The 15,451-nt window shown below is 41.8% G+C and overlaps 1 protein-coding gene across 12 annotated transcripts in view; it reads left to right on the plus strand.

Annotated features, from left to right (window-relative positions):
- LOC139542371 (C4b-binding protein-like) overlaps positions 1-15,451 on the plus strand; it is an 80,978-nt gene that overhangs the window by 13,914 nt on the left and 51,613 nt on the right. For 6 of the 12 annotated variants that reach the window (XM_071347713.1, XM_071347715.1, XM_071347719.1 and 3 more), the window contains exon 8: positions 4,495-4,671. In XM_071347713.1, the coding sequence (XP_071203814.1) occupies positions 4,495-4,671 (177 nt within the window). The other 6 variants (XM_071347721.1, XM_071347723.1, XM_071347720.1 and 3 more) reach the window with 6 other exon arrangements.

The raw sequence follows: 15,451 nt of genomic DNA on the forward strand, positions 1-15,451 counted from the left end.
AACAAATAATAGGGGCAGTGTGGCAGTGTGGCAGTTCAAGAGCGGGAAACTCATAGAGGATTACTACACTCATAGAAATTGCTAATACTTTACATGAAGGATGACCGCTCATTCGAAAATAAATTGCAATTGACATATTTACACGTATTTCTTGCTGTCTCTCTCTGTGGTCGCCGGTCCGTCTGCTGGAGAGAGTCGACAAAAGTCTCTGCTTGTGTTTCCCCGAAAATTGGTTTGTCTTTTGTGGTTGTAGGTGGTTAGAATGGATACTTTAGAGTACCGTTCATAAATGATCTCATAGAATAGATGCTTCGGCGGTTGTCAGTATTCTCGTTCTAGACTTGCGTCATTTTTAGCAGCAGACTAGTAATTATACGTCTAAAATTTGCTCTTATTCTGTAGGGATCGATAGTCTCAGAGTTTAACCATTTCTAGCCGTGTAGCCAATGCTTCACATGGTATAGTCTTGTCCTTTGGTAGAGTTGTAGTTTAAACCACTTCACACACCAGCATCACCTGGCATGATTTGGTCTTAGAAATTCAACCATTTGCAACTTACACCGGGGTTTCCGTGGTCTGGTGTGAATTTCATCAGTAGTGGGTTTTATACATTTTAGTAGAAAATTGTGGTTCCGTGAAGCCGACGTAATGTCTATGCTCACGTGGGCCATGATCTACACCCAGAAAGGGCCACGTCATGACTCTTACAAGCCCTTAACCAACAAAGTTAAGAAACGTGTTAAGTAGAAAAATAAAAGTAACAAATAAATAAACTAGCAGTAAAATAAGAATAGCAAGGGGGTACCAGTACAAAGTCAATGTGCGCGGGCACCGGTTAGTCGAGGTAATTGAGATATGTACATGTAGGTAAAGTGACCATGCCAAGATAATAAACAGAGTAGCAGCAGCGTAAAGAGGTCTGGGTAGCCCTTTGATTAGCTGTTCAGGAGTCTTATGGCTTGGGGGTAGAAGCTGTTAAGAAGCCTCTTGGACCTAGACTTGGCGCTCAGGTACCGCTTGCCATGAGAGAACAGTCTATGACTAGGGTGGCTGCCGTCTATGAACATTTTTTAGGGCCTTCCTCTGACACCGCCTTGTATAGAGGTCCTGGATGGCAGGAAGCTTGGCCCCAGTGATGTACTGGCGGTACGCACTACCTTCTATTGTACCTTGCGGTTGGAGGCCGAGCAGTTGCCATACCAGGCAGTGATGCAACCGGTCAGGATGCTCTCGATGGTGCAGCTGCAGAACCTTTTGGGGATTTGAGGATCCATGCCAAAACTTTTCAGTCTCCTGAGGGGGAATAGGCTTTGTCGTGCCCTCTTCACGACTGTCTTGTTGTTCTTGGGCCATGGTCGTTTTTTAGTGATGTGGACACCAAGGAACTTGAAGCTCTCAACCAGCTTCACTGCAGCCCCGTCGATGAGAATGGGGGCGTGCACGGTCCTCCTTTTTCCTGTAGTCCACAATCATCTCCTTAGTCTTGATCACGTTGAGGGAGAGGTTGTTGTCCTAGCACCACACGGCCAGGTCTCTGACCTCCCTATAGGCTGTCTCATCGTTATTGGTGATCAGGCCTACCACTGTCATCAGCAAACGTGATGATGGTGTTGGAGTCGTGCCTGCCATGCAGTCATGAGTGAACAGGGAGTACAGAGGGGACTGAGCACGCACCCCTGAGGGGCCCCGTTTTGAGGATCAGCATGGCGGATGTGTTGTTACCTACCCTTACCACCTAGGGGCAGCCTGTCAGGAAGTCCAGGATCCAGTTGCAGAGGGAGGTGTTTAGTCCCAGGGTCCTTAGCTTAGAGCTATGAGGGCACTATGGTGTTGAACGCTGAGCTGTAGTCAATGAATAGCATTCTCACGTAGGTGTTATTTTTGTCCAGGTGGGAAAAGGCAGTGTGGAGTGCAATTAAGATTGCGTCATCTGTGGATCTGTTGGGGTGGTATGCAAATTGGAGTGGGTCTAGGGTTTCTGGGATAATGGTGTTGTGAGCCATGATCAGCCTTTTAAAGCACTTCATGGCTACAGACGTGAGTGCTACGGGTCGGGAGTCATTTATGCAGGTTAACTTAGTGTTCTTGGGCACAGGGACTATTGTGGTCTGCTTGAAACATGTTGGTATTACAGACTCCGTCAGGGACAGGTTGAAAATGTCAGTGAAGACACTTATTTCTTATTTAACCTTTATTTAACTAGGCAAGTCAGTTAAGAACAAATTCTTATTTTCAATGACGGCCTACACTGGCCAAACCCCCGGACGAATCTGGGCAAATTGGGCGCCGCCCTATCTCAATCACGGCCGGTTGTGATACAGCCTGGATTAAAACCAGGGTGTCTGTAGTGAAGCCTCAAGCACTGGGATGCAGTGTCTTAGACCGCTGCACCACTCGGGAGCAACTTGCCAGTTGGTCAGCGCATGCTCGCAGTACACGTCCTGGTAATCCATCTGGCCCTGCAGCCTTGTGAATGTTGACCTGTTTAAAAGGTCTTACTCACATCAGCTACGGAGAGAGTGATCACACAGTGGTCCGGAACAGCTGATGCTCTCATGCATCCTTCAGTTTTACTTGTCTTGAAGCGAGTATAGAAGTCATTTAGCTCGTCTGGTAGGCTCGTGTCACTGGGCAGCTCGCGGCTGTGCTTCCCTTTGTAGTCTGTAATAGTTTGCAAGCCCTGCCACTTCCGACGAGCATCGGAGCCGGTGTAGTACGACTCAATCTTAGTCCTGAATTGACACTTTGCCTGTTTGATGGTTCGTCGCAGGGTATAGCAGGATTTCTTATAAGCTTCCGGGATAGTGGCCCGTTCATTGAAAGCGGCAGCTCTACCCTTTAGTTCAGTACGGATGTTGCCTGTAATCCATGGCTTCTGGTTGGGGTATGTACGTACAGTCACTGTGGGGATGACATCATTGATGAAGCCAGTGAATGGCATTGGAAGAATCCCGGAACATATTCCAGTCTGTGCTAGCAAAACAGTCCTGTAGCTTAGCATCTGCTTCATCTGACCACTTCCTTATTGACCGAGTCACTGGTGCTTTAGTTTTTGTTTGTAAGCAGGAATCAGGAGGATAGAATTTTGGTCAGATCTCCCTCGCCAAATGGAGGGCAAGGGAGAGCTTTGTACGTGTCTCTGTGTGTGGAGGTGGTCTGTAGTTATAGGTGGTTAAGGTGGTCTATATATATATATATATATATCTCCCCTCTGGTTGCACATTTAACATGCTGATAGAAATGAGGTAAAACAGTTTTGAGTTTCCCTGCATTAAAGTCCCCGGCCACTAGGAGAGCCGTCGCAGGATGAGTTTTTTCCTGTTTGCTTATGGCCGTGTACAGCTCATTGAGTGCGGTCTTAGTGCCAGTATCGGTTTGTGGTGGTATGTAGACAGCTATGAAAAATACACAAACTCTCTTGGTAAATAGTGTAGTCTACAGCTTATGAGAGACTCTACCTCAGGTGAGCAAAACCTTGAGACTTCCTTAGAATTCGTGCTTCAGCTGTTGTTTACAAATATACATGGACTGCCACCCCTTGTCTTACCAAAGGCCACTGTTCTGCCCTGCCGAAAAAGCTTAAAACCCCCCAGCTGTATGTTTATTAATGTCGTCGTTCAGCCACGACTCGGTGAAACATAAGATATTACAGTTTTTAATGTCCTGTTGGTAGGATATACGTGATCGTAGTTTGTCTATTTTATTATTGATTGGTTGTACGTTGGCTAATAGGACCGATGGTAAAGTTAGATTACCCTCTCAGTGACGGATCCTAACAAGCCACCCGGATCTGCGTCCACGATACCTCTGTCTCTTTCTCCTGCGAATTACAGGGATAAGGGCCTTGTCTGAAGTAAATTGAAGAAAAAGTATTCCCCCAGTATGGGGTGAGTAATCACTGTCCTGATATCTAGAAGCTCTTTTCGGTCATAAGACACGGTGGCAGAAACGTCATCAACAAAATAACTTACAAATAACGCCCAAAAAACATACACAATAGCACAATTGGTTACGGGATCGTAAAACGGCAGCCATCTCCTTCCGCGCCATTATTTATACATTTCCTGGCAGGGTTGATGAGACAGTGGATTGCGCAGTGAGATGGAACATAGTAAATAGGCATTTCAACGTCATAGATTTAGCAGGTGGTATCTTGTGAAATACACAGGCTGGAATGCAGTTTTATCCAATCAGCATTCAGGATTAGACCCACCTGTTGTATAAACATACAACACAGGCTAATAGAGCAGTCTAAAACATGGTTTATGTGTACTGTGGGCCTATACTTAAAAACCATGATGCAACATTGAGCTCAGAATAGGTGTGTAACAAACTAGCTTATTTATTGAAGGCCTAGTTCCAGAATTCATAAATAAATGGTTATAGCAAAATTGTGATAATATTGCCTTCAAATAGCCTTAAACTAATGAGGAACTTGGGCCCACCTTGTTCACAACAGTAGCTAATGAAATTGCTCTTTGTTTACATCTGCAGTGGTTTCATGTCCTGATCCTGTTGTTGAGAATGGCGTTAGGATTGAAGGTCGTTCGCCCCCCTACAAGCACAAGTCTTTTGTGACGTATAAGTGCAACGATGGATATGAGATGACGGGAGAGGCCAGTCTGACATGTGAAATAGAAGGCTGGTCAGCTTCTATTCCCACATGCAAAGGTAAGACTTGTTTCGGTGTTTGTTATTTAACACACTTTAGCCTATATTTTAACTTAGATATTTTGTGCGTCATTTGGTGTTTAGGACCAGAAGACCAATATGTCAGCAAACTGACTTTTTGAATTGACCCTATCTTATATAAACATATTGAGACTATTTTGATAAGACATTATGGTATGTGTGGTAGGCCTAGTCTTCATGTTAATCATTATTTTTCACCATATGCATGCCTGTGCATAGCAACCTCAGGTAATTATTTTCCCTGACTGCATTAGTTTGGATTTGGTCATTGTGATTTCCATTTATTATTTCCTTCTTGTCCATTCCTTGCTACTCGCCTGCATGCTTTTTAGGGCTGACCCCAGTTATTCGACTGGTTGATTGTCTGGTCAATAATGGGCTGTTGGTCGACCAAGATTGTTTTTTATTTTGTTTGGGCAGTAAAATAAAGGTATTTATTTTATACGGCACACAAGACACCGGTCTTATTCACGCCCATCTCAGTGAACGAATCTATTGCGGAGGCCGAGACAAATCCATTGCAGAGGTCGCAGGGATGGCACAGTCCAAGAAGTGCATTGTGCAGCCACACTCCCCGTCTCCCTCCATAATGTGCACTCTCTCTTCACATCAAACAGCAAGCAAACAGTCTGTTTTTACATCCATTGAGAATGACAATAGTTCCTCAATGTATTTGAAAAATCTTTCCAGCTCTCTCCCTTTCGAGAACCACTCAGTGTGAAAGGGAAAAATGTTATGCTCTGATCGAGTGGAAATTTCATAAAATAGGCTTACCTGAATAATTCTTATCCCTTGCGCAAATTCCCTACAGCTGTGTCTTTCCTGAACTCACTGGTGCAGCAAACTGAGGGGCCCAAAATATTTTATACAATGTCAGTCTGGACCCAAGTTAATAGTTGATACAATGTTTCAAGTTTGTTGCAGACTGGCAATGCTTAGCCTGTGTAATTTATAGGATATTTATTTTTCATCAGGATATTTTCTACCTGCAGGCTGCAATGTTTTTACGTAGTTGGCAATAGATGTTATTTTTTAGGGTTGTATACTTTTCATTTAGATTTGGATAGAATTTTGATTAATAACATGACAAAGATTGAGATACGAAGACGTATTATAAATTAAATGAAACTGTTCCACGCAAAGTGTGCATATGAAAACCATAACTTGGCACGCAGATCAGTAGAACTTGTCAAATAAATTGGAATTCTACATGAGAAAGTTTGCAGACTCCTCGTGTATCCTATTACTGGCAACTTCAGGAGAGTAACGGCAGAATTTCCGAATGTCAGTAGGAGCGGAAGGAGGATGGTCGGACAGGTTACTTTTTCCCCTTATGGTTATCTTGATCTCTGGCTCCCTCTTCAGTCATTTGTGTTATTTCATCACCGTGAGTTTAAAGTAGAGGTTGACCGATTTATGATTTTTCAATACCGATTATTGGAGGACCAAAAAAAGCCGATGCCGATTAGTCGGATGCTTTTTTAAAATATTTTTTTATATATATTTGTAATAATGACAATTACAACAATACTGAATGAACACTTATTTTAACTTAATACATACATCAATAAAATCAATTTGGTCTCAAATAAATAATGAAACATGTTAAATTTGGTTTAAATAATGCAACAACAAAGTGTTGGAGAAGAAAGTAAAAGTGCAATATGTGCCATGTAAAAAAGCTAACGTTTAAGTTCCTTGCTCCGAACATGAGAACATATGAAAGCTGGTGGTTCCTTTTTAACCTGAGTCTTCAATATTCCCAGGTATGAAGTTTTAGGTTAGTTATTATAGGACTATTTCTCACTATACCATTTGTATTTCATATACCTTTGACTTTTGGAAGTTCTTATAGGCACTATAGTATTGCAAGCCTAATCTCGGGAGTTGATAGGCTTGAAGTCATAAACAGCGCAATGCTTGAAGCACAGTGAAGAGCTGCTGGCAAATGCAGGAAAGTGCTGTTTGAATGAATGCTTACGAGCCTGCTGCTGCCTACCACCGCTCAGTCAGACTGCTCTATCAAATATCAAATCATAGACATAATTGTAATATAATAACACACAAATACGAGCCTTAGGTCAATAATATGGTCAAATCCGGAAACTATTATTTCGAAAACAAAACGTTTATTCTTTCAGTGAACGGGTGGCATCCTTAAGTCTAAATATTGCTGTTACATTGCACAACCTTCAATGTTATGTCATAATTATGTAAAATTCTGGCAAATTATTTACGGTCTTTGTTAGGAAGAAATGGTCTTCACACAGTTCACAACGAGCCAGGCGGCCCAAACTGCTGCATATACCATGACTCTGCTTGCACAGAACGCAAGAAAAGTGACACAATTTCCCTAGTTAAAAGAAATTCATGTTAGCAGGCAATATTAACTAAATATGCAGGTTTAAATATATATATATACTTGTGTATTGATTTTAAGAAAGGCATTGATGTTTATGGTTAGGTACACATTGGTGCAACGACAGTGCTTTTTTCGCGAATGCTCTTGTTAAATCACCCGTTTGGCAAAGTAGGCTTTGATTCAATGATAAATTAACAGGCACCGCATCGATTTATATGCAACGCCAGACAAGTTAGATAAACTAGTAATATCATCAACCATGTGTAGTTAACTAGTGATTGTTAAGATTGATTGTTTTTTATAATATAAGTTTAATGCTAGCTAGCACCTTACCTTGGCTCCTTGCTGCACTCGCATAACAGGTAGTCAGCCTGCCATGCAGTCTCCTCGTGGAGTGCAATGTAATCGGCCATAATCGGTGTCCAAAAATGACGATTACCGATTTATAAAAACTTGAAATCGGCCCTAATTAATCGGCCATTCCGATTTAATCGGTCGACCTCTAGTTTAAAGCATCAGAAAATCTCAATGCATATATAGTTGATTTTATTAACACACAAGGTGTGGTTATATATGGAAAAATACATGTTTTAAAATCAATTGGTTGAAAGTACAGACCTTTTTTCTTCTTTTTTTCGGAACAGCCCTAATGCTTTTAGTAGCAAAGTTGGTTACTATTTAAAACAAACTGGTGTTCATGTTCTACCTTTGATCTATTCAAACAATCCCTTGGTCTAGTGAGCTGCTTACCTTCCATTGAGGTCTGCTGATTTACACTTTATTAATGATTGATTAGCCATCTTGTCCAAGACCATTCTACTCCTCAGACCACACTGGCTGACTAAAGCATTTGAGGGATCACAACAGTAAAGTGTTGTGACAGACTAGACAAGAATAAGTACTGGCTTAATTGTATTGCATTCCTTTGTAGCCCTTCCGACTACAACAGCCGAAAATGTGCTTCCCAAAAACATTTTGAATGGGTATTACAGTGACCTGCAGTCATTTGGCTGGCCAATTATCGTCAATTACATGACCGTCACAGCCCTACTAACACCTCAACTGACTTTATTAGCCTAACCTTTGATCCTTTATGGTAATAGAATAAGCCAGTGGTGTGTTTCTGGTGAGGCTTTCAAATTACCTCCACACAAAGTTGCATGTCAGTCTGGCTGAGGTGGAGAATTGTCATTGGTACTGTGAAGTACACACAGCCTATTATGCTCGCTAAATTCCCCTAATTATTTGTGTCCACAGAGATATGCTTGTCTAAACTTTAATTGACTCTTGAATTATAGATTCAACTTGAACCTGGCCGGCAACAAGTGGTAGTTTATGGTGGCTTTTCTCCTTGATTGTGATCTGAATATACAGTATGTAACAATGTACCTATCAAGTAGTCATGGGGAAATACAACCCATATCAAAAACGTTTGAAGTAAACATCAATCTGTACTCGCATAGGGCTGAACCCGACCTTGAGTTATGTTTCACATAGACTACCTCTAACACAGAAATAAAGTAGTTTGTTCACTGGCATGCCATGCCTCTAACACCACCTAATTCTTTCACTGCATTCTTTTTGATTTATTTTATTTATCCAACACCAGTAAGCTGTAATTGTTGGTGTTAAGTGTGTGTGTGAACCCTAATATCACCTCTTTTAGTAACAGATGGTGCACCTGGTCCTGTTCCCACTGATCCACCAGCGGCCAACAGTAAGCTGCCTATTGATGTTTTACATGCTCTTTCCATGACATAGACTGGCCAGGTGAAAGCTATGATCCCTTATTGATATCACTTGTTAAGTCCAATTCAATCAGTGTAGATGAAGGGGAGGAGACGGGTTAAAGAAGGATTTTTAAGCCTTGAGACGATTGAGACATGGATTGTGTATGTGTGCCATTCAGAGGGTGAATGGGCATGACAAAAAATGTAGGTGCCTTGGAACGGGAAATGGTACTAGGTGCCAGGCGCACCGGTTTGTGTCAAGAACTGCAATGCTGCTGGGTTTTACATGCTCAATAGTTTAGTGTGTATCAAGAATGGTCCACCACCCAAAGGACATCCAGCCAACTTGACACAACTGCGGGAAGCATTCGTGTCAACATGGGCCAGCATCCCTTTTTAAAAAAGAAAAAAATTACATTCTTATTTACAATGACGGCCTACCCCGGACGACGCTGGGCCAATTGTGCCCGCCCTATGGGACTCCCAATCACGTCCGGATGTGATGCAGCCTGGATTCGAACCACTGCACTAAGATGCAGTGTCTTAGACCGCTGCGTCACTCGGGGGGCCCCTGAGTGTGGAGTCTATGCCCTGATGAATTGAGGCTGTTCTGAGGGCAAATGGGGTGGGGGGGCAACTCAATATGAATGTTTTGTACACTCCGTGTATATGTTACAACAGTAAGCTGTCTCCCAGTTGCTATCTATTGGTTTTGTATATGATATCTTTGATGGTTTGAGCATTATTTAGGCTATTAAGTGATGATTTAATATTTACTGCAAATTCATGATGGCATATTCCTTCCCTCGTTTGTTTCTCTTACAGACCACACATGGAAAATAGTACTGGGATTTCTAGGTGCACTTGGTAAGTTGCAAGAATTTTACTATATTCCATCTTATAAAGACGAACAGGATAAGCAGTATTTGTTTGGTTTTATGTTGAACATTTTCACATCTAGTCATGCAACAATGTTGCTGTACCAATAATTATTTTTTTAACATACTCAGCAAAAAAAGAAGCGTCCTCTCACTGTCAACTGTGTTTATTTTCAGCAATCTTAACATGTGTAAATATTTGTATGAACATAACAAGATTCAACAACTGAGACATAAACTGAACAAGTTCCCCAGACATGTGACTAACAGAACTGGAATAATGTGTCCCTGAACAAAGGTGGGGTCAAAATCAAAAGTAACAGTCAGTATCTTGTGTGGCCACCAGCTGCTTTATGTACTGCAGTGCATCTCCTCCTCATGGACTGCACCAGATTTGCCAGTTATTGCTGTGAGATGTTACCCCACTCTTCCACCAAGGCACCTGCAAGTTCCCGGACATTTCTGGGGGGGAATGGCCCTAGCCCTCACCCTCCGATCCAACAGGTCCCAGACGTGCTCAATGGGATTGAGGTCTGGGCTTTTCGCTGGTCATGGAAGAACACTGACATTCCTGTCTTGCAGGAAATCACGCACAGAACGAGCAGTATGGCTGGTGGCATTGTCATGCTGGAGCGTCATGTCAGGATGAGCCTACAGGAAGGGTACCACATGAGGGAGGAGGATGTCTTCCCTGTAACACACAGCATTGATTGCCTACAATGACAACAAGCTCAGTCCGATGATGCTGTGACACACCGCCCCAGACCACAACGGACCCTCCACCTCCAAATCGATCCCGCTCCAGAGTACAGGCCTCGGTGTAACGCTCATTCCTTCTATGATAAACGCGAATCCGACCATCACCCCTGGTGAGACAAAACCGCGACTCGTTAGTGAAGATCACTTTTTGCCAGTCCTGTCTGGTCCAGCGACGGTGGGTTTGTGCCCATAGGTGACGTTGTTGCCGGTGATGGAAGGCAGGTCCTCACCAGACAACAGGCCTACAAGCCCTCAGTCCAGCCTCTCTCAGCCTATTGCGGACAGTCTGAGCACTGATGGAGGGATTGTGCGTTCCTGGTGTAACTCGGGCAGTTGTTGTTGCCGTCCTGTACCTGTCCTGCAGGTGTGATGTTCGGATGTACCGATCCTGTGCAGGTGTTGTTACACGTGGTCTGCCACTGCGAGGACGATCAGCTGTTCGTCCTGTCTCCCTGTAGCTTTGTCTTAGGCATCTAACAGTACGGACATTGCAATTTATTGCCCTGGCCACATCTGCAGTCCTCATGCCTCCTTGCAGCATGCCTAAGGCATGTTCACACAGATGAGCAGGGACCCTGGGCATCTTTCTTTTGGTGTTTTTCAGTCAGTAGAAAGGCATCTTTGGTGTCCTAAGTTTTCATAACTGAGACCTCAATTGCCTACCATCTGTAAGCTGTTAGTGTCTTAACGACCGTTCCACAGGTGCATGTTCATTAATTGTTTATGGTTCATTGAACAAGCATTGGGAAACAGTGTTTAAACCCTTTACAATGAAGATCTGAAGTTATTTGGATTTTTACGAATTATCTTTGAAAGACAGGGTCCTGAAAAAGGGACGTTTCTTTTTTTGCTGAGTTTATTTTTATTACCATGGTAGTATTCTGTTCAAGCCTTACCTTGCAGGACAGACATGAAGTTATTTGTAATACTTTTCTATTGTTACTGGCACACAAACCTATACCAATACCCCTTTCTTTTGACATCCCTTTTTTTAAATTAATGTTGTTCACAATAAGGAGAAGGAATGTTGTGGTGTTAAACTCTTTGCCAAGTAAAAATTAACTACTTTATATGTTAAACAAAATAATACCTAAAGGATTCAAACTTCTCCTTTTTTCTTTCTAGTCGGTGTTTGTATTATAGGATTTATAATCTACAAATATAGAGCACGGTAAGTCATTCTCATTTCATTAACTAACATCCAATCAAGGCTTGTTTCCTGTCATGGCTCCTCCCTCTTTTCTTTGCTCACTAAAACAACTGTTGCTCAGTTTCATGTGTTCTTTTGAGTTCTTACTGCCGTCATAGCCACCAATGCCGTTTCAGCTAAATGCTGCATGCTTTATATTTGCGAAGCTTTCTGGTGTTTAATATCAATATACACACACCAGCCACAGTAGTGGAGCTGCAAAGTAAACGCAATGGCCATTTTGTCAAATCTTCTAGTGTTCTTAAACATTGAACTGGTTGGTGTGATGTCCAGACGGGTTGTCACTCACGTGTCGGGCAAGGGTGACAGATTGTTGGGGCAATGGGTTTGGCCTAGCCTGGGTTCCAGACTTGTTTTGTGCTAACATTCCACTCCTTACCACTCTGTCATATAACAAACAGTTTGCCATGACACATGTCAAGGAGTAGATTGTTACACAGAACAGGTCTGGGTTCCAGGCTAGGTTTGGCCTCCTGGTCATCCAGAAAAACAGACATGGTGACCAGTGCTCGACCTTTGTGTTACAGCTTTCAATTTGGATACTCAGGAAATGTGGCCACTAATATCTCTGAAGAGAGAGAGTTGTAGCACCCTTGGCCATGGTAAGAAGATGGACTTCTGAGCACACCGTTTTAATGTATTTTTATATAATAAGAAGTTTAAATGCTGCATGCTTTATATTTGCGAAGCTTTCTGGTGTTTAATATCAATATACACACACCAGCCACAGTAGTGGAGCTGCAAAGTAAATGCAATGGCCATTTTGTCAAATCTTCTAGTGTTCTTTAACATTGAACTGGTTGGTGTGTCTGTCGTTGATGTCCAGACGGGTTGTCACTCACGTGTCGGGCAAGGGTGACAGATTGTTGGGGCAATGGGTTTGGCATAGCCTGGGATCCAGACTTGTTTTGTGCTAACATTCCACTCCTTACCACTCTGTCATATAACAAACAGTTTGCCATGACACATGTCAAGGAGTAGATTGTTACACAGAACAGGTCTGGGTTCCAGGCTAGGTTTGGCCTCCTGGTCATCCAGAAATGCAGTCATGAAATACATTGCTCAACTTTTGGGTTGCAGCTATCGATTTGGCTACCTAGGAAATGTACCCAGTAATAACTCACTAAAGACAAATGTATCCCGTTTATGTTCACTCTTTTAGCAGGGCAGGTGTAGAAATAAATGTGAAATGTATTTTCTGGAGTTTTCTAACTGAATTTTTGGTATTTTATTTTTCAGTACCAGGTCTTATTTGCCCTAGTTTCCTCTTGCTTCCTTGATAAGGGAGTCACAGTGAACATGCTGCTGTGATTTAATGTACTACCCTCCTGCTTATGAATGTAGTAGCCCCTCCCAAACACCGGGTTCATATCCTTTCAAAGGAAGTTCTATTACGTGATGTTTAGAAACCTCATGATGAAGAATGAATTGGTTCATTCCCATTTGGAAGCTTGTGCTTAATGAGTGGCCAAACCTGATTATTCAATAACTATTCATGTTTCCAGTGTACTTCACAAATAACAGTTTTGCCCGTTCTGAAATGAAGGCAATCATATCCATTAAGATGCCCCGCAAGACTCACAGTATAGATGCATCAAGTGCTGTCATTTCTAAACAGTAAAACAGATTTGAATGAAAATACCCTCAAATAAATGTGGCATTCTGTACTGTCGCCTCATATCAAACATTTGATCTAACGTGCTGGAGTATAGATCCTAATTTAAGTTTTAGATTCACTGACCAAATAAATACATATAGGAGTGTGTTTGACGCAACGTCTTAATATAAGTCATGCCACTGAAGGTCAACATATTGGTTTGCTAGAGCAGGTTGCAGGTGTGTTGAAATACTCATATCCTGGAGCTCAAGAGCAAAGATGGTTCAATTGCTTTCACCAAGTTTAGCTCTAGTCATTGAATTTGAAAAGCTTGGTTTTACAAGGAGACCATGCTTGAAACACTAAAGTATACTTTTGAGTGTGTTTAGCTCTTTGAGGGATCAAGGACTCTGGCTCATGATCCAGCTTTGGAATCTTTATTTGAACTTATAGCCTATTTGTATTGTTCTACTGTAGATAAGCCAAGGAAAGATGCATTTTTAAAAAGTAAAGACATTTTGTTTTAATAAAAAGGGAAATAAATGCCTGTAATGTTCCAATGTCTATTTCCAGAGATGAATCATGTTTGAGACTTTTTCCCCTGTAAACTGTTCTTGAATGTGTCACATTGAATGTGTGAGATTCATTATGGCAACTGGCTGAAGTATATTGAGCAAATGTATTGGAGATCTGCTATTCAACCACTTCTAATTTAACATCCACCGTACCTGACAGCTGAATTGCTGCCTTTCAGTAAATGCAAATCTCTTGCAATAAGACCACTGGGCCATGGTGTTCTAGGAGGAAGCCTGCAGCTGTCACTATTATATAAGGCTAAAATGAATCAGTTTATTTGTCACATGCACAGAATAGCGCGTGTAACAGTAGTAGAATGCTTACTTCCTCAACAGTGCAGAGTAAATGTAAAGTAGAAAAACTCACTATACAAAGTAGATGAATCAGCACAGTGAATTTTGAATGTTAGAGTTTTAGATTCTTTACTTTGCCTTATCAATGGAAAAGACAAAACATTCTGCAGTTATACCCTGTATTTATTTGATATCTTGACTGACATTTTCCACTCCCCTCTTTATTCCATTGCTTGGTCGTCTCATACTAAATAAACAGCAGTGTTAAATGTAAAACAGCATGTTTACCAAATGGAATGAAAATACGTGTTCCAAAAGGTCGTCTTTCATTATATCTAAGACAACTATCGAACAGGATCAATTTTAATGAATAAAATGAAGTATTAATGTGTGTTTAAGTATAATGTAGATCTCACCACTGACTCTAAATGCTCTACTTACTCTACGTCTGTGTCTATAGCCAGTTTTATTATCAGTGTGGAACCACTTAATGTATGTTGTGGTCAGCCAATTATGAAAGTTTTTTCTTCTTCACATGTTTGATTTAATGTACCAATCAATTAAACATCGCTCATTTATACATGAACTGGTGTCGTTTGTCTGTCCATTGATTACATTTGATACTGAACTAGTATCCATCGTTACTGTTACAGTATACTGTGTCTGGGTCATGGCAGTCCTTGGTTCTTTGCCTAATATTTACACATCTCAGATGGATCTGTTATCTTGCTGAAACTGCTCTGGGCCTGTGATGTAATTTAAAGGAATACTTAAGGATTTTGGCAATGGTCTGCCCTTTATTTAGAGTCTAATGAACTCATGAGAAAAACAAATCTGTATCTAGTATTAAGGACGTTTGAGGTAGTTTCGCGAGCCAATGCTAACCAGCATTTTCGCAATGACGAAGTTCATGGTATCTACTAGCAGTTACCATAGACTTCCGGTCATTGCGCTAACGCTAGTTAGCACCTACCTCCAAACTGCACGCAGACACACACAAATGGTATCCACGAGTTCATATGACCCTGGGGAAGAAGGTGAAGGGCTACATTGCCAAAATCCTGACGTATCCCTTTAAACATTAAGACGATAGTACCAGATGCATCATTATTTAGGAGCCAACTACATGTTTCACGAACAAGCACGTAGCGATAACGTTCGCTAAGGACGTCATTACGCTTCGAACACACCGATTGTGTGTGCGTTTCGACACACCAGAAGTACATTCATTTCCAATGGAACGCTGCGTTTGCCTTGCAGCATTGCGTTGCAGAGGCAGTTGCAGAGGCAGTTGCAGAGCGTTCTGTGTGGTCAAATTGTATGCATGGACTTGACAGAAAGTAGCAAAATGTGA

Source organism: Salvelinus alpinus, chromosome 17 (genome assembly GCF_045679555.1).
Source record: "Salvelinus alpinus chromosome 17, SLU_Salpinus.1, whole genome shotgun sequence".
NCBI classification, from domain to species: domain Eukaryota; kingdom Metazoa; phylum Chordata; class Actinopteri; order Salmoniformes; family Salmonidae; genus Salvelinus; species Salvelinus alpinus.